This window comes from Mustela putorius, unplaced genomic scaffold (assembly GCF_011764305.1).
Source record: "Mustela putorius furo isolate JIRA1106 unplaced genomic scaffold, ASM1176430v1.1 tig00003834_pilon_pilon_pilon, whole genome shotgun sequence".
NCBI classification, from domain to species: domain Eukaryota; kingdom Metazoa; phylum Chordata; class Mammalia; order Carnivora; family Mustelidae; genus Mustela; species Mustela putorius.
The window spans coordinates 95303664-95328652 of NW_025421987.1; the positions used below are offsets into that span (position 1 = coordinate 95303664).

General features: G+C 37.2%; 1 protein-coding gene and 1 long non-coding RNA gene across 9 annotated transcripts in view; one reads left to right on the top strand and one right to left on the bottom strand.

Annotated features, from left to right (window-relative positions):
- Window positions 1–433: 433 nt before the first annotated feature.
- On the bottom strand, window positions 434–8567 carry LOC101671891. The gene is made up of 3 exons (XR_198947.3): window positions 6813–8567; window positions 3298–3442; window positions 434–1818 (listed from the first exon to the last, which is right to left on the bottom strand). It is a non-coding gene; the product is annotated as an uncharacterized LOC101671891 (long non-coding RNA).
- A 400-nt stretch (window positions 8568–8967) lies between these two features.
- The window catches only part of DLG1 (discs large MAGUK scaffold protein 1), a 255607-nt gene continuing 239585 nt past the window's right edge, over window positions 8968–24989 (top strand). For 3 of the 8 annotated variants that reach the window (XM_045088102.1, XM_045088105.1, XM_045088106.1), the window contains exons 1-3: window positions 9542–9945; window positions 10415–10464; window positions 11132–11263. In XM_045088102.1, coding sequence (XP_044944037.1) covers window positions 10446–10464; window positions 11132–11263 — 151 coding nt within the window. In that variant the 5' untranslated portion in view covers window positions 9542–9945; window positions 10415–10445. Of the gene's footprint in view, window positions 9099–9170; window positions 9193–9541; window positions 9946–10414; window positions 10465–11131; window positions 11264–24989 lie in introns of those variants that run through there. The other 5 variants (XM_045088107.1, XM_045088109.1, XM_045088110.1 and 2 more) reach the window with 3 other exon arrangements.

Genomic DNA, 24989 nt, shown 5'->3' on the forward strand with positions numbered 1-24989 from the left:
AACAACAATAATAATAGCAGCTCCTTGCCTTCTCTTCCCCTCTCCGCTGCCCCCATCCCACTCTAGAGAAGAATCTTCAGTTCTTCTAGCTGTTTCTACTGGAATCTACTTCTATGTTATATTTACTTCTGTAATTCATATAGGAGACCGAGACTTGTTCTTTGGTTGAAATTATCAGTTGCCTTTCTGGCTATCTATCTATTATCTATCTGAAGCTATCAGTTTATGGATTCTCATTCTCCTATCACAATTCTCTTTTTGTTGTTGTCGAATCAGTATATTATTTTCATTACTAGGGCTACAAAATTATTGCACTTTCTATAAAAGATTTTATTTATTTATTTGACAGAGAGAGACAGTGAGAGAGAGAGAACACAAGCAGGGGGATTGGGACAGGGAGAGGCAGGCTCCCTGCTGAGAAGAGAGTCTGATGTGGGGCTCATACCCCATGACCTGAGCTAAAGGCAGACGCTTAACAACTGAGCCACCAAAATATTGCATTTTTGAGCCAAATAGTGTATGGTCATTATATTTTCTTTCTTACATGATTTATTTTCCTGGAGTGAATAGATGTTTCCCTTTGTTAGTTCTCTTTCAACATCTCAAGTTTTCCCACACCCTCTAACAGCTCTGAAACACTCTTGATACATTTTTCCATATGACCAAAACTGTTTACCAATTCCATGTCTGTCTTGGATACATTGATCCTGAAGTCCTCCAACCTTTCAATCTGTATTGCTTCCTCTCAATGTTCCACTAAGCAGCTATGGGCCTGAAATTGCATTAAACCAATATCCTGAGAGTTCCCCTGCCCCCATTCCATGTTGGATTCTGTTTCTTGGATCCCGTGTCTCCTTCCTTTTTGCTTTACACCCCTGTTTTACTAAAGCCCATTCATCTAAAAGGCTCCTAAAAAACATGCATGATTCATGGGAGGTCAATTTTGTGAGACATGGAAAAACACTTTCTTTTCAAAATTTACTAAAGATTGGTAATCTGGCTAGATATATAATCCTGAGGAAAAGTAATTTTTCCTTAGAATTTTAAATGCATTGTTTTACTGTCTTCTAATTTCCAGTGTTATTGAGAATTCTGATGCCATTCTGATTTCTGATTCTTTGTACATGTACTGTTTTTTTTTTTTCTTCTCTCTGAGAGCATTTAGGATGTAAATTGCATTTCAAGTGTTTCAAAATATCACAATGTGTTTTGGTGTCGGTCTCTTTACATTCATTATTGCTGATGCTCAGGAGATCTTTTTTGACTTAGAGACTCCTGTCTTTCAGTTCTGGTAATTGTCTTATGTAATTTGCTTAACTTCTTCCCCTTATTTTAGTCATTTCTTATATTATTTACTTAATTTCCTCCCCTGATCTCTCTTCTGGAATACCTATTATTTGATGTCCCTTGTTCACCAAAACTCTCACTTTCCTATATTTTCTTTCTGGAAATTTCTGTGACTTTGTCTTCCAACCTTTTATTGAATTTTATATTTTATTTTCAAATTTAATTTCAAAGAACTTTCTTTTTGTAGTCTTTACTTCATGGGTTTGAGATCTCTGAAGATATGAGTTATAATTTTTTGGTTTTTTTTCCCTTAGTCCTCCCAATAACTCTGAAATTCTGTTTTCTTTGAGTTTTTCCCCCCTGGTTTGTCAGTTTTTTGGTCTCCATCTGTCATGACGGAGGCACTCCCCAGTTGTATGATGATCTTTGGTTGCCCCTTGTTGTTGAAAGCTGAGCTGATGGAAAGCCCCTGCTACATGGAAGGGCTTTGTTGACTGGTCAGCATTCTTGAAGGGCAATAAGGTGACCAACCTGATTAAAAAAAAAAAAAAGCTTTACTGAAATATAATTCACATACCATACAGTTCACCCATATGAAGCATATAATCCAGTGGCTTTTTAGTATATTGACAAATGTGTGTCCATCACCACAATCAATTTTAGGACATTTCCATTAACCTCAAAACAAAGCAAAAGAAAACAATCTGTCACCCCTTAGCCTTCCACCACCAACCCCTCCCCTTTCATTGTCCCTCAACTTTAGGCAACCACTAATCTAGATTTGCCTATTCTGGACATCTCGTATAAATAGAAACATATAATATGTGGTCCTTTCTATCTGGCTTCTTTCACTTAACATGATGTTTTTAAAGATTATTCATTTCATAGCATATATCAGTACTTCATCTCTTTTCATTGATGAATAATAATTTGTTGTATGGACATATCGCATTTTATTAATCCATTCAACAGTTTGTGGACTTTCAGGTTGTTTTCACTCTTTGGCTCTTATGAATACTGTTACTATGAACATTTGTATACAAGTTTTGCATGGACATAAACGTTCAAATCTCTGATACATACCTATGTGTGGAATTGTGTCATATGGTAACTATGTTGAATCATTTGAGAAAATGCCAGACTTTTCCAAAATGGCTACACCATTTACATTCCTACCAGCAATGTATGAGAGTTCTGATTGCTCCACATCCTAGCCAGCACTTGTTATAATAATATGTATGTCTTAACAGATATGCCTTTTTGATTATGGCTAGCCCAGTGGGGGTGAAGTTGTGTCTCATTGTGAGTTTGACTTGCATTTTCTTGACAGCTGGCCTAACTTTTGTTGTGACTCTTTCAACTTTAACTATACATTGGCAATTCAGTTTTGAGCCCAGCCATGGCTCTTGGGGATGGGGCTTGTGAAGGAGGAATGGGGCTTATGAAGGAACCTATCTATGTTCAGTGTGCAGATTTTCCCTTAGTATCCTGGTTTCATACTGTAACCACCATCTCCCTCCACGCCAGTGTCCCCAGATCTAAAGCTTCTCATTTTCTCCAGTAAATAAACTCTTGTCTTTTGAACAAAAATAGAAAGGTGGTTGCCTGAGTGTGGGGGAACCTAGCATCTCAGTTTTCCTTATATAGGTAGTCATTCTCTTGTTTTTGGATCCTGTCCTACCATTCTTAGCGGCACCTCATTACCAGTGGTATCTGGAGTCTTTATTTCTTTAACTTTAACTTTATTTCTTCTACTTTTTAGGGTTCTCAAAGACAATTATATGTGGTTTTGGGAGGGGGGAGATTTAAATTTTTAATTAAGAAATATTTCAAATATTTCAATATTTCAAACATTCAATAATCAAATAGTCACAAAATACAGAGGATAAGTAGAAGAGACAATTTTGTATTTACCATGAACCTGCTAACACCACACACACACACCCCACACACATTTTTTCCTCCCTACTTGGTTGTTTGGTTTTTGAACCTTTGGGAGGGAGTATTTACCACTTCCCCAAATCCAAATGCAGGCACTTGAATTTGACCAATTCTCCAACTACTTGCAGTCTTGGTGGGGTTTCTAAAGATTCTTATTTTCATTGAAGATGGAGGAACAAGTTTCTTCTTGTTCTAACATTTTGGGAGTGATTTTCTAGGGGAAAAAAGAATAGAGACATAGATTTATTCTGTTCCCTTGAATCAAAGCATCTCTAAATTATTTTTTTTTTAAGATTTTATTTATTTATTTGACAGAGAGAGATCACAAGCAGGCAGAGAGGCAGGCAGAGAGAGAGAGAAGGAAGCAGGCTCCCAGCTGAGCAGAGAACCTGATGCAGGGCTCGATCCCAGGACCCTGGGATCACGACCTGAGCCGAAGGCAGTGGCTTAACCCACTGAGCCACCCAGGCGCCCCGTATCTCTAAATTATTATGGCAACATTTCTTATTAAATATTTGTTCCTCCCTTGTTCTTAAATAATTTTATTCATCTTCATTAGCAATTGATTATGCCTCCCCCTTTTTATTTCTGTTCTTGTAGTTATTATTTTGTTGTCTCCCACCAGTCTTGGGTTTTACTTTATTTATTCACATAGCAATTTGCAATTTAAGATAATATCCAGCTGGGGAAATTTTTGCAGGATTTTTAACAAGCATATTTGGAAGTTTCCTCAACTGTAGCCCAATTTATTTTTAAAAGGTAGAGAATGTTTTGATTGTAAATAATTAATCTCAGTTGATAAAATTATTTTTTGAAATGAATTAATCTAATTTAAAGAAAATTTAAACAGAAAGTAAGATTTAAATGATTCTTTGTCTTTACTGTTCTTGTGAGCTTAAAAGAAGGGAATAATAAAAAATTCAGGGTTACACAACATGAAGAACAGGAAAATTATAGTTCTAGTGAATGTCATTTCCCAAAAATGAAAGGCTGGCACAGAAAGCTTTTGGAGGAATGTGGCAGTTTTCTGTGCTACAGGAGATTGGTCACTGGACTTAATTCATGTCCAATTATGAAGAATCTTTTGGTTTCTATTGCTTATCAGAATTCTATTAGCCACGTCACATCTCAAAAATCGAATACAAATGACTTCCTAAAATTCTAATAGTGTTTCTTCAAATTGCAATTAAGTTTCCAAATTTGTGTTCTCTGCCTATGAAAGAATAATCTGGCCCAGGGGGCCTACCCAGAACCTTCTTTGAATAGACACTGGTAATCCTCTTGGCAGGGAGTGGGGTGAGGAGGCTGTCTCATGTAAGCAGATTTGAGTATTAATCCCAAGGATTTCAATATGGGATCCCACGGTTCTGTCAATATCCCAAGTTCTTCAAAAGCATAATGGCAAATTTGGTTAAACTTAGAAATGTATCTTTAGAAAAGATTACTAATTCCCATTCCGTCTCCCAGCCAAGAGAAAATTGATTATTCCTGAAATGCTGGTGGCATGCTGCTTTCACTAAAAAGTCTGTCGATAATTGTGTGTTGCTACTGTCTGGAAGCTCTTCTGGAGCTTACTTCACATGTCTGTCAAATGAGAGGATGGCATTAGATAGTGTCTGAGGGCCCTCCCAGGACAGATGTCCCATACATTTGTGAAAACTCTGGTTTATACTCAGGAGTACTTGTCAGGGTAAAGGAAGGAGAGAAGGAAGCTGCAGTTATTTAAATAAATGCCTTTGCATTGAAAAAAAACAAAAACAAAACAAACCCCCCTACTCATTTAGTCATAACATATAACTAGGGTGTGCATATTTATTTCTTTGTGGTCAGAAATAAGTAATATCCTATTTCCATCGGAATGGTCTCAGCTGTGAAAGGCATTCAAATATATGATAAACAGGTAAAGATTAGCCTATTAAGTGTGCTTTATTCTATCAGAATATCTCTTAGTGCCTTTCTTTCTTTTTCTTAGTATCTTTCTCTGACTTTCAGACCCTGTCTCTTATACATATACATGCACACACACACTCTGTGTGTGTGTGTGTGTGTGTGTGTGTGTGTGTTTAAGAAAGCTGTCAGGTAGAGAAAAGGAAACAGTCTAATGGAAAGAACAGTGAACTAACATTCAGTCCCAGCTCCATTACCAGCTAGCTTGGTGTCCTAGACAGCTTTCTTTCTTTCTTCCTCAGTGTCTTCCTCTGCAAATTGGGAGATCATAGCCAATGAGTTTATCTCACAGGTTGCTGTGAGACTACAACGTGTTAAATCTGCCTTTGAAGTCTATATGAAGGGCTATACCCATTTAAAAGTATAACTGTTTTGTCCTATACCCACTTAGGTAATATGGCGTATTACACCATACACCATGAATTCAGGGACTAATTGTCATAGAGATGAGTAACTGCCCACATTTCAAGGGGAATTGATTTCAACTTGTACCTTTTATTCTGGTAAGAATTATCTATACAGAAGGAGATCAGTCTCAGTATCACTTAAACTGGATAGAATGTAGATAAAATGGTACTAATACCACAGTAGAGACTGAGGTTTCAAATGCTTAGAACTGTGGTCTTAGAGGTCACTTAGTCCAGCTTTCTGTCCTGAGTATGTACCTCTCTCTGAAAAGGCAGCTTTGCCTGATTCTTTTGGTCTCTGCTTGATAGGTAACTCTTAATATCTTGGGGGCAGCTCTTAGGAATTTTGGCAACTTCTGACAAATCATGTTAAAGAACTTCTTGTTGTCCCAGTGACTTTAGTCCTGCCCCCCAGATACACAGACTAAGCTTCTTTGAAGATTGAAATCATGCTCCCAGATCCCTCTCTTTTCTCAAAGAAATGACTCTAGATTCTACAATCATTCCCCCTTGGGTTAAAGCTTCATATCCCTGATTGTTCTGGTTACTTTCTTCTTTCCTGATGCTGGTTTGGGCAGACTTTTCTTAAAGTTTGCTGCCAGGAAATGCCCCCCTGAGCAATTTGTGGAGATCTGACCACCATGGTTACTTTCACATTCTCAGCACTGTTCTTCTTTTGCAGCCTAAGTTGGGATAAGCATTTTTGACAGCATCACACTCTTTCCTTTCAGTGACTGGCTTGGCACATAGTGAAAGAAAATGATGCAGTAGGGTCTGGCAAGACCTGAACACCGTTACAGAGGGTAGGCTGGGGACCTGAATGGGGAAAAGGAAAAGCTAGAGACGTGAAGCTCATGGGTGGCTTGGGTAGAAGGATAGTAGGGGAGGGAAAGTTTAGAACTGAGAGATAATATTCTTAGAGATCAACTCGCTGAGAACTCAAGAGAAGAATGTGAGCTTCAAGCTTTACCTTGTGGTCCTCTGACTCCTAAGTCTTCCAAGTTATTTGAAAGAAAAGTTAGCATGGGGCTGGAAAGTTTGAGGAGTTTGGAAAAGTAGTCAGATGCTATATTGGATCCTATTCAATGGCAGCTGCTACCTGTGTAAAGTAAGGAAGCCTTCAAGAATATAAAAGTTGTTTGGGGAAATCCAGATGTTACTGCTTTGTCTGTTGTGATGATATGGCAGGCAGTCTCCAAGATGGCACTTTTAATGATTCTTGAGACTTACCTATGTAACTAGTAAGATAGTGTGGAAATGATAGAGTGTTACTTCTGAAGTTAGGTCACAAAAGATGGAGCTGCTGTCTTGCCCTCTTGGATCACCAGCTCTGGAGGAAGTCAGCCACCACATCATGAAGACATTCAAGCAGCCCTGTAGAAAGAGCTTCATGGTGAAAAAAGCAGGCCTCCTACCAACAGTCAGCATTGAGTTACTAGCCATGTGAGTGAGCCATCTTGGAAGAGCCTCCCTTAATCCCCACTAAACCTTTAGATGACTAGCTCTCGTAGACATCTTGACTGTAATCTCTTGAGACACTAAGCCAGAACCTTCCAGCTAAGGTCCTCCTGAATTCCTTATCTGCAGAAACCACGAGATAATGTTTATTGCTGTTTAAGTTGCTAAGCTACTAAGCTTGAGGAATTTGTTATGCAGTTATAGATAACTAATACAGGTGACTAGAAAGGAGAAATAAGGAATAAAGACCTCTCATTCTAGGCCTGGCCTTGTCCTGGCTCCTAAGGATGAAAGAAGTACTAGTTTCATTTCTGCTTTTGGACACTGCTGACAACCAACAGAGCTAGAGGATGACAAGATGGAAGGGCTTCATGCCCTCTTGTCATTCTCTTTCTCCTCTCCCTCCCCTTTGTCTTTAGTGGAAAACTAGGATGACATTGAGAACTCACACAAATTTTGCTTTTGACTTTGCAGTGGCCCTCAAGAAAAGCTGCACTGGCCTTTATCCCCTCATTAATAGGCTGTGGCTCCTTGAGAGCAGGGCTTGGATCTTAACTGTTTCTATCCTCATTGCTTAGCAAGTGAACATATATGAATAATGAATGATATTAAGGGTGAGGGCAAAATACCTCCTTCCTCCTGAATTCTGAAGAGATTCCATTCTTAGAATGCTTCCTTAACTGAAACTATTCCATTCACTGTTCATCAATGAAGTCTTGATAATAATAGCATGCATACCATTAGTCATTTTCACTATTACAGACATCCCTAGTTCACTATTTTAAAAATCTCTCCGTTTAAGCTCCTTGCTTTTAGGAGCTTCCTTTCACTTTTTCATCCCATTTCTTCCGTGGAATGTTGCTTTAAACGGTTGCTCAAGCTCCCAAGGTGCTTGACCTAGGGGAGCATAGGCATCTGTTGCTAAGATACCAACATACCCGTGTCAAGTTGTCCAGAACCACAGTGGAAAGAACCCTATCTCCTGTATTGGAGACAGGAGAACCAATTCTGGGCTGCTGTCACTGAGTAGCCTATATGCCCTTGGGCAAGTTGCTTCCCCTTTTTGAACCTCAGTTTCTTTATCTTAAACTGAGAGATTGGGTTTAGATGAGCTCTAAAGTCATTGTTGCGTTCTCTCAAGTTAGAATTCCAAGGTGCGATCCGAAGGTGAACCCTGGTGGTCAGCACACCTCTGAGTAACTGCTACTGTTATAGTAGGTTTTCGGGGCTTCCCTTTATTAGCCCAAGCATATGGCCTCGGGATCTTCTCCTTTCCAGTTTTGCCACTAACTCTGAGTGACCTTGGGCAAAATCTCTCTGGACCTCAGAGGAGGGAGGTCCCTGTTATCCAGACAACGCTCGAAGACCTGAACAGTGACTTTGAGAGCTTTTCGCCATTTCTCCTTCTACCACCTGGGTGTCTCAGATCCAGAGCCGGGTTCTGGCCGACCCGAAGTCCCTCTCTGCCTTGCAGTCTAAACTAAAACCCGCGGCGCGTGCCAAAAGCGGCTCGGTTCCGTAGGAGGTAGCTACAGGTGAGCTCTTAAAAGGGCCGCCAGAGCTTGGGTAATACCTGAGACTGATGGCTGCGCGGAGGGGCTCAGGCAAGGGGGTGTGAATGAATGTCCTAGTGAAAGAAGGAGCAAATGTTCTCTTTCCACCCTTAAATACATTCACACTTAGACTTAAAAACCCTCTGGTAAACCCCTCAAACTCTTAATCTATTTTACGAGCCTTTCTTTATTCACCGCCCCCCCCCCGACTTTTACTGAAAGTCTAATAATAAAAAAAAATTAGTACAAAATGTTAAGTGCAGAGATTACATCCCCAACCCCCGCCCAAACTCCTCCCCCTTCCCCCGTTCCAGGCCCCAGCCGCCCCCGCCCCCGCGCCCGCCCCTAACGTAGGTGGTGCAGTCGGACTACTTCCCAAGACCGATTTTCCCGGTTGGGGATCCACCCCCGGGGGCGCCAGGCACTCTCTCCAGCTTCGGAGTTGGAAACAGCACGTGTTTAGTGAGGTTAAAGGGTGTCTCGGAATGTCTTGGATCTGGTATAGGTGAGGTCACGTCTCTCTTCAGACACCCGGACCCTTCCGGGCCTGGCGCTCTACTCGCTCAGAAGCGCGGGACACACCGGTGGGCTAGGGCGAGGTAAAGGCGGGCTCTTCCAGGGCCACCACGGACCACCTGTAGAATCTGTGTGTCAACTCCTTTGTCCTCAGAGCCACTTCGATGGCCGCCCCTTTAAGAGAGGAGGTTCACTTGGGATGGTCCCCGGGTCCCCTTTCCCGTTCCCCAGCCCCCTTCAGGCCCTCCTCCCCCTTCCAACCCAAAGGTAGCAGCCCAGAGAGCCCGGGGCTCGGCGCCAGCCGCCTCCTCACTTCCCATTGGCTGAGAGCGCCGGGAAAGCGGTCACGTGGGGGCGCGGCAGTCCAGCTCCGGGGCCGCCATCTTGGCGGAAAGTTTGGGGGGAGAGCGGTTGGGGGCGCGGAAGGAGGCGAGGTTCCGGGGGTGGGGCGGCTAGGAGGGGAAAAGGCGAGCGGGCTAGCCGACCGCGGCGAGTTAGGCGGCCGCGGCAGAGGAGGAGGAGGAGGAAGAGGCGGCGGGGGTGCGGCCGCCAAGGGGAGCTCCTCCCCCGTTCCCTCACCCCCCCTCAGTTCAGCTCCTCGAGCCCCGGGCGGGGCGGGGGGACGTGGAGCGGGGCAGGGCGGGGGAGCCGCCCCGACTCAGGCCGGAGCGCACCCCAGCTTGGAGCGCTCGCCGCTTGGTGGAACTTTGTGGTGGCGCCGCAGGTGTGGGGGCCCGCGGAGGTGTGCATGTGGGGCGTGAGGGCGTCGCGGAGAGTGGCCGCAGCCCTGTCCGACCCCCGCTGGAGTAGCCTGGAGGAAGCGAGCAAAGAGAAAGGCAAGCTAGAGGAGGGGGCCCAAGGGGGGTGGGGTGATCTGCCTAGCTAGTCCTGTCTCTGCGCTGTACGGTCGTTACGGGCTTAGGGGCCAAGGGTCGGAGCGCTTCTGCACCGCCCCCCCCCCCCCCGTAGCAGGTGGGAAATATGCATAGTTACGCCAGGGGAGCGGTGGCCCCACGTCTAGGCATTTTTAGTACCCTTTGGAGAGGGAACAGCTTTCGAGGAGAATTTGGAAGCAGGCTTCTCTGTCTGCTCTTAATTTGTAGGGGTACCCACCCTTAGGTAAAAGCTTTCTAGATTGACTGACACTGCTGGGTTTTGAGGCTCTTTCTTTCGTTTGGGAAAACTTCTCCAGGTGTGGCCTTTTCAAATAGGGCTGGGAGTTTTTCGATGTGAGATTTAGGGGGAAGTGCTAGTTTAACCACGATTCTGTTCTTTGCTTTAGTTGTTTCTTTTCTGTTTTTAAAGGTGTGTGCCCTCTTCCTGATACTGGAGAAAAATGCCAGTCCGGAAGCAAGGTGAGAATTTATTTCGGAACTCTCCTGTGTGTGTTTCCTGTGTGTGTTTTGTGATTGCTGGTTTTGAAAGTATTTAACTCTCATGAGACAGCATCTTGTTAGCCTTACTACTTAGGGAATCTAAGCTTCATCATATCTTTCAGAAGAGGGAAACATCTAAATGTTTTTCAAACTTTCTTTTTTGAATCTCTCTAGTGACTCCAGAGGCAGTTAATTTTCACTCCACTGAAATGTCTTTTTAAAAACTTTGAATTGGTGTTTTAATATTTTACTTTGTTATTCTTCCTAAACACTCTGTGAGCAATTGTAGGATCCTGGCTAAGAGCTATTATTTTGAAACATTTAAGATTTATATTATAATGACAAATTGTGGGTAATCCGCTTTGCATATCAGATCAGTTGAAGCTATGTTAACTAATATCTTGATCAAACAGTCTTTTATTGTGGTAGACTACTAGTGAACATTTATTAGCAACTGCTTGTCTTCCTCCTTTTTCTGTGACATATTTTTTTTTAAAAATTTTGGTTATTCTAGGGAATAAATATGTTTGTGAACGTAGTAGCATTGGTTGAGGTAGAGGATTTGGAGAAGTGTTTAGATGTCTTGCAGAATTATTTGCTGTGTAAGGAATGTGTAATTTTAATCAGACTCTTCTTTTCTTCTTAGACACCCAGAGAGCATTGCACCTTTTGGAAGAATATCGTTCAAAACTAAGCCAAACTGAAGACAGACAGCTCAGAAGTTCCATAGAACGGGTTATTAACATATTTCAGAGCAACCTCTTTCAGGCTTTAATAGGTGGGAATTAAAACATTACTTGTGACCATTATGTGTTAGCTAGACTTAATGCACCTCTGAATTCATTTATTTTAAACTTAACAGAGAGTGATGTACTTGGTTCTCTATAAGACATTCAGTAACTTGAACATTCAGTGACATGTGTGTTTACAAAAGTATCTAATAACCAAAAAACTTTCAGTATGATTATTTCAGTGGTCTTTGGTGACATGTTTTATATTCTCAGCATTAACTATTAAAAGGTGGAGAAGTTGCAGAAATGTTTCAGGATCCAAAAAATAAAGAGCAAATAACTTTTAACTTGTTTCTATATTTTACTTCTATTTCTCTGAAGTCCCTGAAAATGTTTGAAGAGTTCTGCTCTGTTTAAGGACATACATGCCCTAGTGTAGACTTCTGTTTAAACTTAGCATGCATGGAGTCAGAATTTTAGACCTGAAAATTATCTTAGAGATGATTTTGTCTAATATTATTTTGTAGCCAAGAAAATAGAAACAATGTTATTCATAACTAACTTAAATTTAAGGTGGTGCATTGTTTTAAAGTAGAACTGGGCAAGTGAGTCCTAAATTCTCTTCCTCACGCTGCCACTAATTGAATGGTAATATATGTCATTTAACCTTTTTTAGGTCACTATATTTGCTGTAGAATGTGAATGTAATAGAACAATGATTTTTAGCCCTTCCTCCAACCTGATTTTAATGCAGCGAGATTCTTTTTTAAAACAAAATCTCTTATTTTGTGCACAATTCCTGATTTATCAAACAAGATGATTTGTCTCTGGACTCTCCTCTAGGTATCTAGAAAATGTGTAGACCACTGAACTAGAAAATTTGTCCCCTCCAATTCTAAGAATAAAAATTTTTAATTAATCATTGACTGTATAAATAGGACATGAACTTCATTGCATTGCATTTATTTTCTTTAGTAACTTCCAAGTGGATATGACCTAACATCAGTTTATTAATAGAGTAACTTTTGATGTGTTTGTGGACTACACAAGTTAGTGTATTCTGTCAAAAAACTTAATGCTAAATTGATACTCTCTACTAAATTTTTTTTAAATTAAAGATTTTTAAGGAAGACCACTCAGTACACCTGAATAATTTTTAAATCTTAGTATTATTATAGACTTGAAAAAACCTACGCAAGAATAGAGAACAGTATAATTAACAGCTCTATCTAATTAACAATGTAATTAACTGTAACCCATCTTCAAAAATTATCAACATTCTGGTTTTTTTTTTAAACTGATGGACATTTTTTACATTTGAATTTCTAAGCTCTGATGTTTAAGGTACAAATGGATGATCAAATTGGATTCCTCTGAAAAAAGTAGCCAAAAAGGAAGGGAAGTATTTTTAGTTATTTGGTTTTCTAAGTCAACATCAAACCTAAGAATGTTTTATTTAGTAGAGTCACTGTTTAGAAAAAAAAAATAGTATGACTTGTATGTCCTTGTTTACCTATAGATGTAGATGGGTGTAGTCCTTCTCTGTGTGAAGTCTGCAGCTTAAAATTAAATGGTCAGTAAAGTAAACATAATCTACACTTCTTAGATTTCTCTGTAGATTGGAGGTAGATTTGGAGGGTATGTTTGGAGGGATTTTTAAAATATATTCTGCCTTGCCCCTTTTGACGGTTTATCTGTTCTTATACATAATTGAATTCTAAGAGAATTAGTCTTTTAATAAGTTTGTCAATCTTCTTAGTACTGTATAATTTCATTGGTTGTCAGTTTACCTTGATATTTAGATTTACATATATTTTAATGTTTTATAGGATATGATAACAAATTTTGGTGTAAGAAAAGTAATAGAGTTTAGGAATTTTGAAATGGGTAATTTTAGTAGAGATTTTTATGTGTTTCCATACTGTAATTGAATTAATTGTTTACTAAATTATTAAATGCATTCTTTGGTATTTATTAACTTTTGTCAGTTTTTGGAAAATTTTTAGGTTAGTAAGATTTTCTTTTTGGTTTGCACCTGTACCGTTGTTCTTGAAACAGCATATTAGTATACTTTAAACCTGTACCTCTTCCTAGGCTAAACTAGAGTCTGTTGTGTTCATAGTATGTGCTGGAAAATCCTGGATTAACTGTTTCTTCCTTTAGTAGGTGGCACTCTCTTTTCTGAGCTATTATCAGCGGACCACTAGATTTAAGGAGACATGGGTCTTGACCATCTGAATTGTTTGAAAGTCATTTGGTGCTTAGGTTTTTGACTGCCTGAGTTTGGAAATCATTTTCTTAGGCTGTAGTGAATTATGTAGTTACTTCTTTGGATTTGGTGTCTGCGTAATTGTTTATTGATTGTTTGAGCTGGTAGTTTGTACTGTTTTCGTGCATTTAAAAGAAGTTTGTGTAGGGCTCTGGGATTTTGGTGTTATAGAAATGTTGATTTATTTTTTCCTTTCCTCCGTATTTGAAATGTGTTAATTAGATTAGGTCTGTTCTGGTTACCTGGGGGTTGTTCAGAGGACTAGGCATGTATATATTGCATTATGTCTGTTCTGAGATAACAATTTTTTTTTTTTTTTTGCAATGCAATTGGTATTTTATTTATTTATTTTTTTAAATATAATTTTTTATTTTTTATAAACATATATTTTTATCCCCAGGGGTACAGGTCTGTGAATCACCAGGTTTACACACTTCACAGCACTCACCAAAGCACATACCCTCCCCAATGTCCATAATACCACCCCCTTCTCCCAACCCCCCTCCCCCCAGCAACCCTCAGTTTGTTTTGTGAGATTAAGAGTCACTTATGGTTTGTCTCCCTCCCAATCCCATCTTCTTTCATTTATTCTTCTCGTACCCACTTAAGCCCCCATGTTGCAACACCACTTCCTCATATCAGGGAGATCATATGATAGTTGTCTTTCTCCGCCTGACTTATTTCGCTAAGCATGATACGCTCTAGTTCCATCCATGTTGTCGCAAATGGCAAGATTTCATTTCTTTTGATGGCTGCATAGTATTCCATTGTGTATATATACCACATCTTCTTGATCCATTCATCTGTTGATGGACATTGAGGTTCTTTCCATAGTTTGGCTATTGTGGACATTGCTGCTATAAACATTCGGGTGCACGTGCCCCTTTGGATCACTACGTTTGTATCTTTAGGGTAAATACCCAATAGTGCAATTGCTGGGTCATAGGGCAGTTCTATTTTCAACATTTTGAGGAACCTCCATGCTGTTTTCCAGAGAGGTTGCACCAGCTTGCATTCCCACCAATAGTGTAGGAGGGTTCCCCTTTCTCCGCATCCTCGCCAGCATCTGTCATTTCCTGACTTGTTGATTTTAGCCATTCTGACTGGTGTGAGGTGATATCGCATTGTGGTTTTGATTTGTATTTCCCTGATGCCGAGTGATATGGAGCACTTTTTCATGTGTCTGTTGGCCATCTGGATGTCTTCTTTGCAGAAATGTCTGTTCATGTCCTCTGCCCATTTCTTGATTGGATTATTTGTTCTTTGGGTGAGATTACAATTTTTAATTTATTTTAATATCTTTGAATTTGGGATACATTTTATGACTGATGTATTATGGAAGTGATTTTACATTCTTAGTGGCACATGAAATAATGGTGCATCAGAGAATCGATATCGTCAATTCAGTGAAACATGGCAATCATTGTCCTAGTTCTGATGTTTGTTAGTGACATTGAAAGATGTCTTGAAGATTTAAAAATTATTGAAAGCAGAACAGTTTTTATTAGTTTTGAGTTTCAGCTGACAAGTTACTTCTTTAGAGATGAATATTTAAAGTTATATCTAAAAAAAAAAATCCATGAGCTATATATACTTCTTTAAAATTTGTTCCCCAAGTATGTGGTGATCATTTTTATATAAATGGAAGATAAAGTCTGCCTAATTTTACTCCGTGATTTAGGTGAGAACAATTTGAAAACTTAATATATTTGATTTTGTATTCTCATTTTCTGTACTTATATTTGAAAATTTGTAAGTAAAGTAGACTTGATATGGTTTGATTACAGGTCAGAACCCAGGTGTTCAAGTCCATATTGGTTTGAGGTCATTTATGATACTTAGGTTTGTCTGGAATCTCGGAAACGACTTGGTAGTCTTCAAAGATTTCTTACTAGTCTAGATCCCTGGAGTTACTTATGGGGTCAGAGAATTTATCTGCTTTTCTTGCTCACAGGAGGAAAAACCTGTGCTAAAGATCAGGCTGACTTTAGAGACTTGAGTAAGTTGAATCATGAGATTTGTATAGTTTGTCTGCAATAAGTAACATGCTTGTCTGCAATAAATAGCAAGCTTACTTTAATACATTTTTTATTTTAGTTCTAAAATTTTTCAAGATGAGGTGGATTATGTAATAACACTGACCATTTCTGAGATATTTGGCTCATTCGTTTTTTGCTACTCTATTAACTGAATTTGACTAGGCCTTGTAAACATGGTAAAGGACATTTAAATTTGTTAGATACTGGGTTTCAAAAGTATGTCTCCTTTTTTTTTAATTGTAAAAAGAAAATAACATTTATCATCTTAGCCACTTTTAAATGTGTGGTTTGATAGTGTTAAGTATATCCACATTGTTCCAAAAACAGTTCAGAACTTACTCCTCTTGCAAAAGCAAAACTCTACCCAGTAAACAATACTTCCCTTTTCGTTGTACACCCAGCACCTGGTAACTACTCTTGTACTTTCTGTCTCCATGATTTTGACTACTGTAAGTAGCTCATGCAAGGGGAAATCATACAGTACTTATCTTTTTAGTGGCTAACTTAATTCATTTAATGTTCTCAAAGTTACTCCATGTTGTAGCATGTGACAGAATTTCCTTCCCGTTTAAGACTGGATTTATTTTACTGTATGTATATACCACATTTTGTTATGTGGTATATACATATACCATATACATATACATATACATATCAATGTTATCCATTGATCCATTGATGGACATTTGGAGTGTTTTAACCTCTCAGCTGTTGTGAATAGTGCTTCCACGGGTGTGCAGATATCTCTTTGAAACTCTTCTTTCAATTTTTGGGATACTCAAGTGCAAGATTGCAGGATCATGTGGTATTTATATATTTAATTTTTTGAGGAACTGCCCTACTGCCTCACATAGCAGTTGCATTATTTTACGGTCCCACCAGCAGAGCACAAGGGTCTCCATACTTTTGCCGACACTTGTTATTTTCAGGGTTTTTTTTTTATAATAACCATCCTAATGGATGTGAGATTTTGACTTTTTCAAGTGTATGTAAAAAGTGTATTTATTTATTTATAAAAGATTTTATTTATTTATTTAACACAGATTATTTATTTAATCACAAGTAGGCAGAGAGGCAGGCGGAGCAAGCTCCTTGCTTTGCTGAGCAGAGAGCCTGATGCGGGGCTTGGTCCCAGGACCGTGGGATCATGATCTGAGCCAAAGGCAGAGGCTTAACCCACTGAGCCACCCAGGCACCCCTGAAAAGTGTATTTAAAAAGCACTTCTCTTTGTAATACAAGTGTCTCATTTAGTCATCATAATCCTATGAAGTCTATATTCACCTGTAAGGTGATTATACTCTTTTATAGATTGGAAAACTGAGGCACTGACAAATTATGTATCTCGTTCAAGAACCCTCAGGTACTAAACTGTCGAGCCAGAAATTGAATTCAACTAATCTGAATCCAGAGCCTCTCCTCATGTTCAGTTATTAGGATATTCTTTATCATAAGTTGAATATTTTAATTGGTAAAGAACACTAACAAGTGTGTTTAAGATAGATGTTGATCTGTAGTAGCAGTGGTTTTTTTTTTTGAAGTTTTTACTTTGAAGGAGAATATTTATGATGGAATGATGCTTATAATTACGGAATTTACACATTTTGAAAAATGTATTTAGTAATCAAGGTTTGTGAATTTCTAGCTGTAATAGTAAAATGTCAAAATTTATTGGATTTTTTGTTTGTTTATTATTGGTTCCCGTCATATTATATATATATATTTTTTTCAAATATCTATTTATTTGACAGAGAGAGATCACAAGTAGGCATAGAGGGAGACAGAGAGAGGAGGAAGCAGGCTCCCCACTGAGCAGAGAGCCCGATACGGGACTCGATCCCAGGACCCTGAGATCATGACCTGAGCTGAAGGCAGTGGCTCAACCCACTGAGCCACCCAGGCGCCCCCTGTCATATTATATTTTGTTGCTAAGTTCATGTGTGTGACTTTGCAGGCTAGGTTTTAGAAAAGAAAACGTTTATGACATTATATGGATCATTCTCTTGACCAAAACTTTATTGGAGGAAAATTTTATTAACTTTTCAGTTGGTCATTTTGATTGAACCTGGATTGTTATTTATTTGCTAGTAGTTTTGCTTACTACTTCTCTGATGTAGTGCTTTGATTATGTTGAATCTGGTTGAATTCTCTTTGGAACCTTGTAATCAACAGAGCTATAAAAGCATCTGTAAATAATTTTTCTAGTTTATTTCATCTGTGTAAGGTCAGATTTTTTCCACTATATTTTTTCTTTCCTAATTATTTTTTTCAGTAACCAGTCTAACACCAGGTATTTCATTTATTTGTCATGTCTCTGTAGTCTCGACACATTTCCACAGTCCTTTTTGGTCTTTTATGACATTACCATTTTGTTTCTAATTTTAGGTTTGTCTGATGCTTTCTTGTGACTAAATTCAGGTTATGTATTCTCTAGGGTTCTGTACATTCAGAGGTACAGATGTCTTCTGCTCTTTATTGGCATTGTTAATTTTGATCACCCAATTAAGGTACTTGATTTCTCTATAGTTAGTGTTGTTTTCCTTGCATTTTGTAAGCAATATGTGGGAGAGACTTTAATACCATAGGCATGTTCTGCTCTTTAGCAAAATTTCCCTCTAGACTTAGCATCCATTGATGATGCTTGTCTGAACCAGTTTTTACTATGTTGAAAATGACAATCAAAAAATGACATTTCATAACAGTAGCAGTCTTTTACATTCTCCATTTAATACCTGCATTTTAGTGTAAGAGCTCTCCTTCCCCATGTATCTATGTATGTGTCTGTGTCATTTTTCTTTTAATCATTGATAGTGTATTATCAACCTTAATGTTTTCGGTGCTCAGACTGTTTTGTTTTAGATCATCTGGTAAGAACTCTTTCCAGCTTGCTTTTCTGTCCTTAAGACGTGCCACTATCACTTTGAGTACTTTCTCACTTTTTGACATAAAAAGATATTCCAGGTTCATCTTGTACATATTTTGCCCCAGCCTTGGAATCAGCCATCTCTCTGAGAAGGTCTGGTTTCTGTTGATACCTTGTTCTCAAAAATATGTTTGTGAAAATACTCTATGACTGTTAGTCAAATAGTATTTCAGATGTGGAAGTAACTTTTTTGGACATTGGCTTGACATTTTTCTTGTTTCTAGTGTGCAAAACACAAATTACGATAATGTACTTAAAAATTTTATATGATACTCTTTTAGGGGATCAAAATGGCTTTTTAAATGTACTTAAGTTTAGACGAAAGCAGAGTATCTATTTTTGAGTATCTGTTTTTGAGTAGACTTGGCAATTGCATATTTTAGTTTATGAAACATTATACTTGCTTTTAGTCAAATAACTGATAAAATTCCCTCTGAAATGGCCAGGTTATATTTCTGTGTTTTTCAGCTTTCTAGTTGCTTTCTTTCTAAGTCCAAAACAGAATTTATTACAAAAAAAAAAAATGGCATGTTCCATGTAAAGAATTTAAGATCAGTTAAATATACTTTATATAAAATACTATAATCAAGAAAATTCTCACAGCAAAGGTAACCTATTTCTTCCATAGGGTGAACATCCATATAGAATATTATTATTTATGTATTTATACACACTTTCTTTTTGTAAAACAAATTCCTTACACAAGTAAAACATAATGGAATTGTTTCCTACATGAGGAATTGATACTTAAAATCAGTGTGTAAAATGAAAAATCCCATCAGATTAAAATTACCCTTGAAATTCCTTCTAGAATTTAACACTCTCATTAAGTACAGTATAGTTGTTTTTTCTCTAGTGGAAAGAAACCTTTGTTTCTTCAGTTGGGCAGCAGATATAGTTGGCTTGTGTTTAAGTGATCTCTTGTACTAAAAGCTCATAATTCTGGGGCACCTGGATGGCTCAGTGGATTAAAGCCTCTGCCTTTGGCTCAGGTCATGATTCCAGGGTCCTGGGATCGAGCCCTGCATTGGGCTCTCTGCTCAGTGGGAGCCTGCTTCCCTCTCTCTCTCTTTGCCTGCGTCTCTGCCTCCTTGTGATCTCTGTCAAATAAATAAATAAAATCTTTAAAAAAAAAAAAGCTCATAATTCTAGAATCAGACTCAGTAAATAAGGTCTGTAGAGATGCTCACATTAGAGGCACATGGAAATGGAGGCTACCTGAGGGAACAGTTTCCTTCCTTCTCATTTTTTATTTGTGATGTTGACTTAAAATTGGGTGGACTGATAGATAGAATTGCCTTTTTTGGTGAAGGGAGGTGCAGAAGTTAGATTTGCCTAAGTGTATATAATGTGCATACACAAATTAACTATTTTTATCCCAAAATTTAGCATTGGATATCTTCCCATATCAGTATGTTTGTACCATCTTAAATGACTGTTTACATTCTATAGATGTGGTGTTGTCTTACTAATGATTTCCTAGGAGCACTTAGGTATATAATTTTTCTGAATTTTGAACAACATTGCAAGTGTATATGCCTCTTTGTTCTACATTGTTTGTTATAACCTTTGGATAAATTCCTAGAAATTAATTGCTTGGCAAAAGGGGATTTGCATTTTAAAAAGGTTTTTAGCGTAATTTGTTAAATTACTCTCAGAAAGGTTATATTCAATTTAATTTTTTAGGCAGTATGTGGGATAATAATTCCCTATACCTTAAGCAATCTAGGTATCATCCTTTTTAATATTTTTTATTCTGATATGTGGAATATACCTTTAGTCCTTTTGATGTTTTATTATATATTTATTTGGTTAAACAACCAATGATAAAAGAACTTTAAACTATGTAAGAATTTTCTTATATCATTTAAATTTCTTTTGTGAATTATTTGTTCATGTCATTTTCCCCCTCATGATCTAAGAATTTTCAGCTATGTGAGAATTTTCTTACATCATTTAAATTTCTTTTTTGAATTATTTGTTCATGTCATTTCCCCCCTCCTACAGCTTTTTTTCTCCTTTTTTTTAGAAGTGTAAAATCATTCTGTTAAGGTCTTTTCTTAATATTTTCCCTATGAAATAAGGCTATTTTCTCATAGATTAGAGATGTTTCCTCTACTGTGTTAAATTATTACAAATTCTGGACTATTTAGACTTCCTACTCTGATCCTTATTTTTTTAATTTGAGAAATGTGTGTGAGTTTTACTGTTTAGGATGATAAAAATGGTAACTAAAAGCTAGAAAACTTTTCCCAACCTCCTTTGAGGGTGTTTCTGGAATTTTATATTTACTTTACGTAATCCCAGTGTTTGCAAACTTTGAATTCTGCAAGAAAAGAACAAAGATAAAATGAAAATATTTTACTTAAAGTTTTATTTAAACTTGGAGAGTTCTGAAATATGTGATCCTAAGAGACTTCCCTGAAATACGTATTTTTTGGTAGTAGGAATGAGTCTTCTCTGTTTCATTGGACTAATTGTGTCTAAGTTTAATTTAGAATTTCCAGTTCTATAGAAAATTTCTGTTGTTCCATTGTTTCTATATTTCTTATTACACATATTGTAACTGTTGTAGCTTTTATAACAGATCTTTGTTCAGGAGCTGCACCTGAGGAAACCCATTTTAGTTCAAAACAGAGAAAGCACTTACCAGACTATAAGCAGCAAATAGGAATAGACTGTGTTAAGGCTGATCCAGTAGGCTCAACAACATTAATGTTTTCAATTGTGAATCGGCTAAAGGTTAGTTTTCTCTAATAAATGTTTTAATATCCCGCATTTTCTCATGTTCTTGCTTTAGTGCATCATCATTTTTAAAAGGAAATAAGCTTTTTCAGGGTAGTAAATAAAAATATAGTCATTTTAATTCCATATGGTGTATATCTGGGTGAACTATATGGATTTTTAGATGAGTATGGAATTACCTGTCTTAAGTGGCAGTCATTTTGACTACTTCTGTATTCTTCCCATTTTCTGTACATTTTCATATTAAAGATTTAAGTTTAGAGTTGTTGCAAGTGAAATGTTTGCATAGGTTTATTGAAAGACTCTGTCATTTTTTAAAAAGACTTTATGTATTTGTCAGAGAGACGGCACAAGCAGTGAGTGGGGCAGGCAGAGGGAGAAGCAGGCTCCCTGCTGAGCCAAGAGCCCAATGGAGGACTCCATCCCAGTAACCTGGGATCATGACCTGCACCCAAGACAGTTTCTTAACCAGCTAAGCCACCCAGGTGTCCCAGGACTCTGTCATCTTACATGTGATAGTAAATTTAGCAATTTCTAATGTAATAGTATTGAGAGAGATGACTATTGAAGTATTATTTTGCTGTGATTACATTTTTTGTTGTCTATATATTTTGGTATAACTATGAGTAGCCATTATTAGTGATGTTGGGTATAATTGGCGTAGAAATATATAAATGAATTATATAAATCAGAATTATAAAAGAATTTTTCATTGTCAGAGCTGGTTAATTTTACTTTCAAAAAATTTAATACATGTGCAGTAATAGAAATTTGAAATAGATGTGTAAGGTTCTATAGCACCTTAAAATATAGCCATCAAATTTTTATAGAAACACTACCTTTTTAAGTGTTTCTAAATGGTGTTATTTGATTTTTAAGTGTTAATGTATTTTTTTCCTCAATTTTCTCCATCTCTCAAAGACATTGTTATATCTCATTTTTTAATTCTTTTATTCCTCTTTAAAATGTATTCTCTCTATTAGTATTCATTGTTTGAATGTCTTAAGTATTCAGGGTGAACTCATTAGTTTAATTCTTTATTTTCATGAAGTTTGTTGAGAATAACTTGGAATTTGAGACTTGAGCATTTTAAACAGATTTTGAAGAACTGGGAGAAATGGGGATTATACTAGAACTTGTTTTTGTTTTCTATTTTTGACTTCTGTTAATATAGTAGCTTCGATTTTACTTTAGGCTCATTAGCTTATGGAACTCAGTATTATACTCTCCAATTTAAAAAAAATCTAAAGGAAAAGAAAGTAATGTTTTGAATCTTAGAATGTTATTGTAGAAACACTCCTGTCCCAGTAATAATCTTTTTTCTTTGCTAAATCTTTATGGTTATGATCAGTGATTATCTTCTGACATATAAAATGTAGATTATAAAGAACAATGACTGCTGATGCTATGGGAAATACAAAATATGAGTACTTTGGACTCAAAAAGAAAAGCTCTGTCCAGTTTTTCCAGAGTACCCTTTTTGATGAAGTGCAGCTTTGAGAAATCTTCACTGATACACCTGAGTAAATTTGTGATAGAGAAATAATTTCTGAAGAGGTATTCCTATGTTACTGTCCTTTATAGTCTTTGAGATACCCTAAAGATGAAGCAGTGTGGTGGACAAGTTAAATAAAATGTGTGGAATGTTGGTCAAAATGGGATATTGGTCAAAATTAAAGGGATGTGTATATTTATAAGCTGGATATGTGAGCTTATTATCACTTTCCTTTAAAATATAAATAAAGGAAAATGATAATAAGCTGACATATCCAGCTTATTTTTTTATTGTGATAAAATGTAGGTAACAAAGTTTATCATTTTTTTAAGTGTACAGTTCAGAGGCATTAAGTACATTCACATTATTTTGTGACCATCACTCATTGTGTCTCCTGAAACTTTTCATCATCCCAGACTGAAACTCTGTACTCGTTAGAAAATAACTCTCCATTTCCTCCTCACTCAGTCCCTCCTTAATCCATTCTTATCTTACCCCAGTAACAACTGTTCTTCCTGCCTCTATAAATTTGACTCTTCTAGTACTTCATGTAAGTGGCATTATACAATATTTTCTTGTGTGTCTGACTTACCCTAAACTTAGCATAATGTCTTCAAAATCCATCCATCCATTTTGTAGAATGTATCAGAATTTTGTTCCTTTTAAAAGTTGAGTAGTATTACATTGTTTGTATGTTCCACATTTTGTTTTTTAACCATTCATCTGTGGATGAATATTTGGGTTGTTTCCACCTGTTGTATACTGGGAATAATGCTGCTGTGCTTATTGATGTACACATAATCTGTTTGAGTCCCCGCTTTCACTTCTTTTGGGCATGTATCTAGAATCTCATGCTTGATCAAAAGGTGATTTTATGTTGTAGTATTTTGAGATATCACTGTACTGTTTTCCACAATGATTATATCATTTTCTATTCCTACCAATAAGTGGACAGGGGTTTAATTTCTCTACATCCTCATCAAAGCCTGTTAGCCTGTTTTGTTGATAATAGTCATTCTAATGAGTGTTTACTCAGTTTATGTTGTCTTAAGCCTGATATAGTTAAAATAATATGAATATTTGATTCATATTCAGTCCATAAGAGCTCAGGCACTGCAAATTAGAAGGACTTTTTAAGAGATGAGGCATTTCAGTTGACAGTAAGTAGCAGGATGTGAGTGGACTTTTGAAAAATTCACATAGGGAGCATTTTATTCCTTGATCTTCCTAAATAGTAAAATGTTACTCCAAATTATACTAGTCTAGATCTCTGTTGTCCTATATGATAACTACTAGCTGTTTGTGATTATTTAATTATACATAAATAAAATTATAAAATCAGTTCCTCACAAAAATGTGACACTTGTCACATTTTTAGTGCTTAATAGCCATGTGTAGCTAGTGGCTACCATATTGGAGAGTGCAGCTATAGAACATTTTCATCCCTGTAGAAAGTTCTTTTGGACAGTACTGATAGAGATATTTGTTAGAGATATTATTGAAGGATAATACAGCAGTATATCTGTTAAGGGTAGAATAAAAGGTCACAGAAGGTAAACATTTCAAACTCGACTTGTAATAATAGAAAATATAATGAAGTTTTTTTATGGTGATGTGGGCTATTTACCTTGAGATTGGTAATCATCCAATTACTCAAATTACTCAATATTCAGCACTTTTGGGGAGCATAATTACACTAGGAGCTCTGATATCTTTATTTTCTTGCAGAAGATATTTCTCCTTCTCTATAGATCTATGAATATATATCCTCTGTGTATAATAAATATGTGTTTCTTATATATGTAGAAGTGTATGTCCTGCCACAGAAATGTATACATAGTCTCATATATATATATATATATATATATATATATATATATACACATCTCCTAAAAAAAATCTGTAGTATTTTTGGAAAATAGTCCATTTTTAAATTTCCCTAATTATCACAATGTCTTTTATATCCTCCTGCCCCTTCCTGCCAGTCAAGCCTCACTTATTGCAGTTAATTGCTGTGTTTTTTTCATTTCCTTTATTTAAAAAAAAAAATTCTTCTCAAATAATTTCTCTTCCTTTTCATGACATTGACTTGGTAGAGAAACTGGCCATTTGTCTTATGGAATGTCCCCTTCTGAATCTGTTTTTTTCCCCCTTGCTCTTTTGGTGTCATTTTACTTGTTTCTCTAGCTTCTTTATTTCCTGTGAACTGCAAGTTGGCTCTGAAGGTTTGATTTAGGTTCAGGTTAAGCAGTTTTTGGTAAGAACACTTTGTAGCTGATGCTCTTAATTTGAGTTTATAATAAT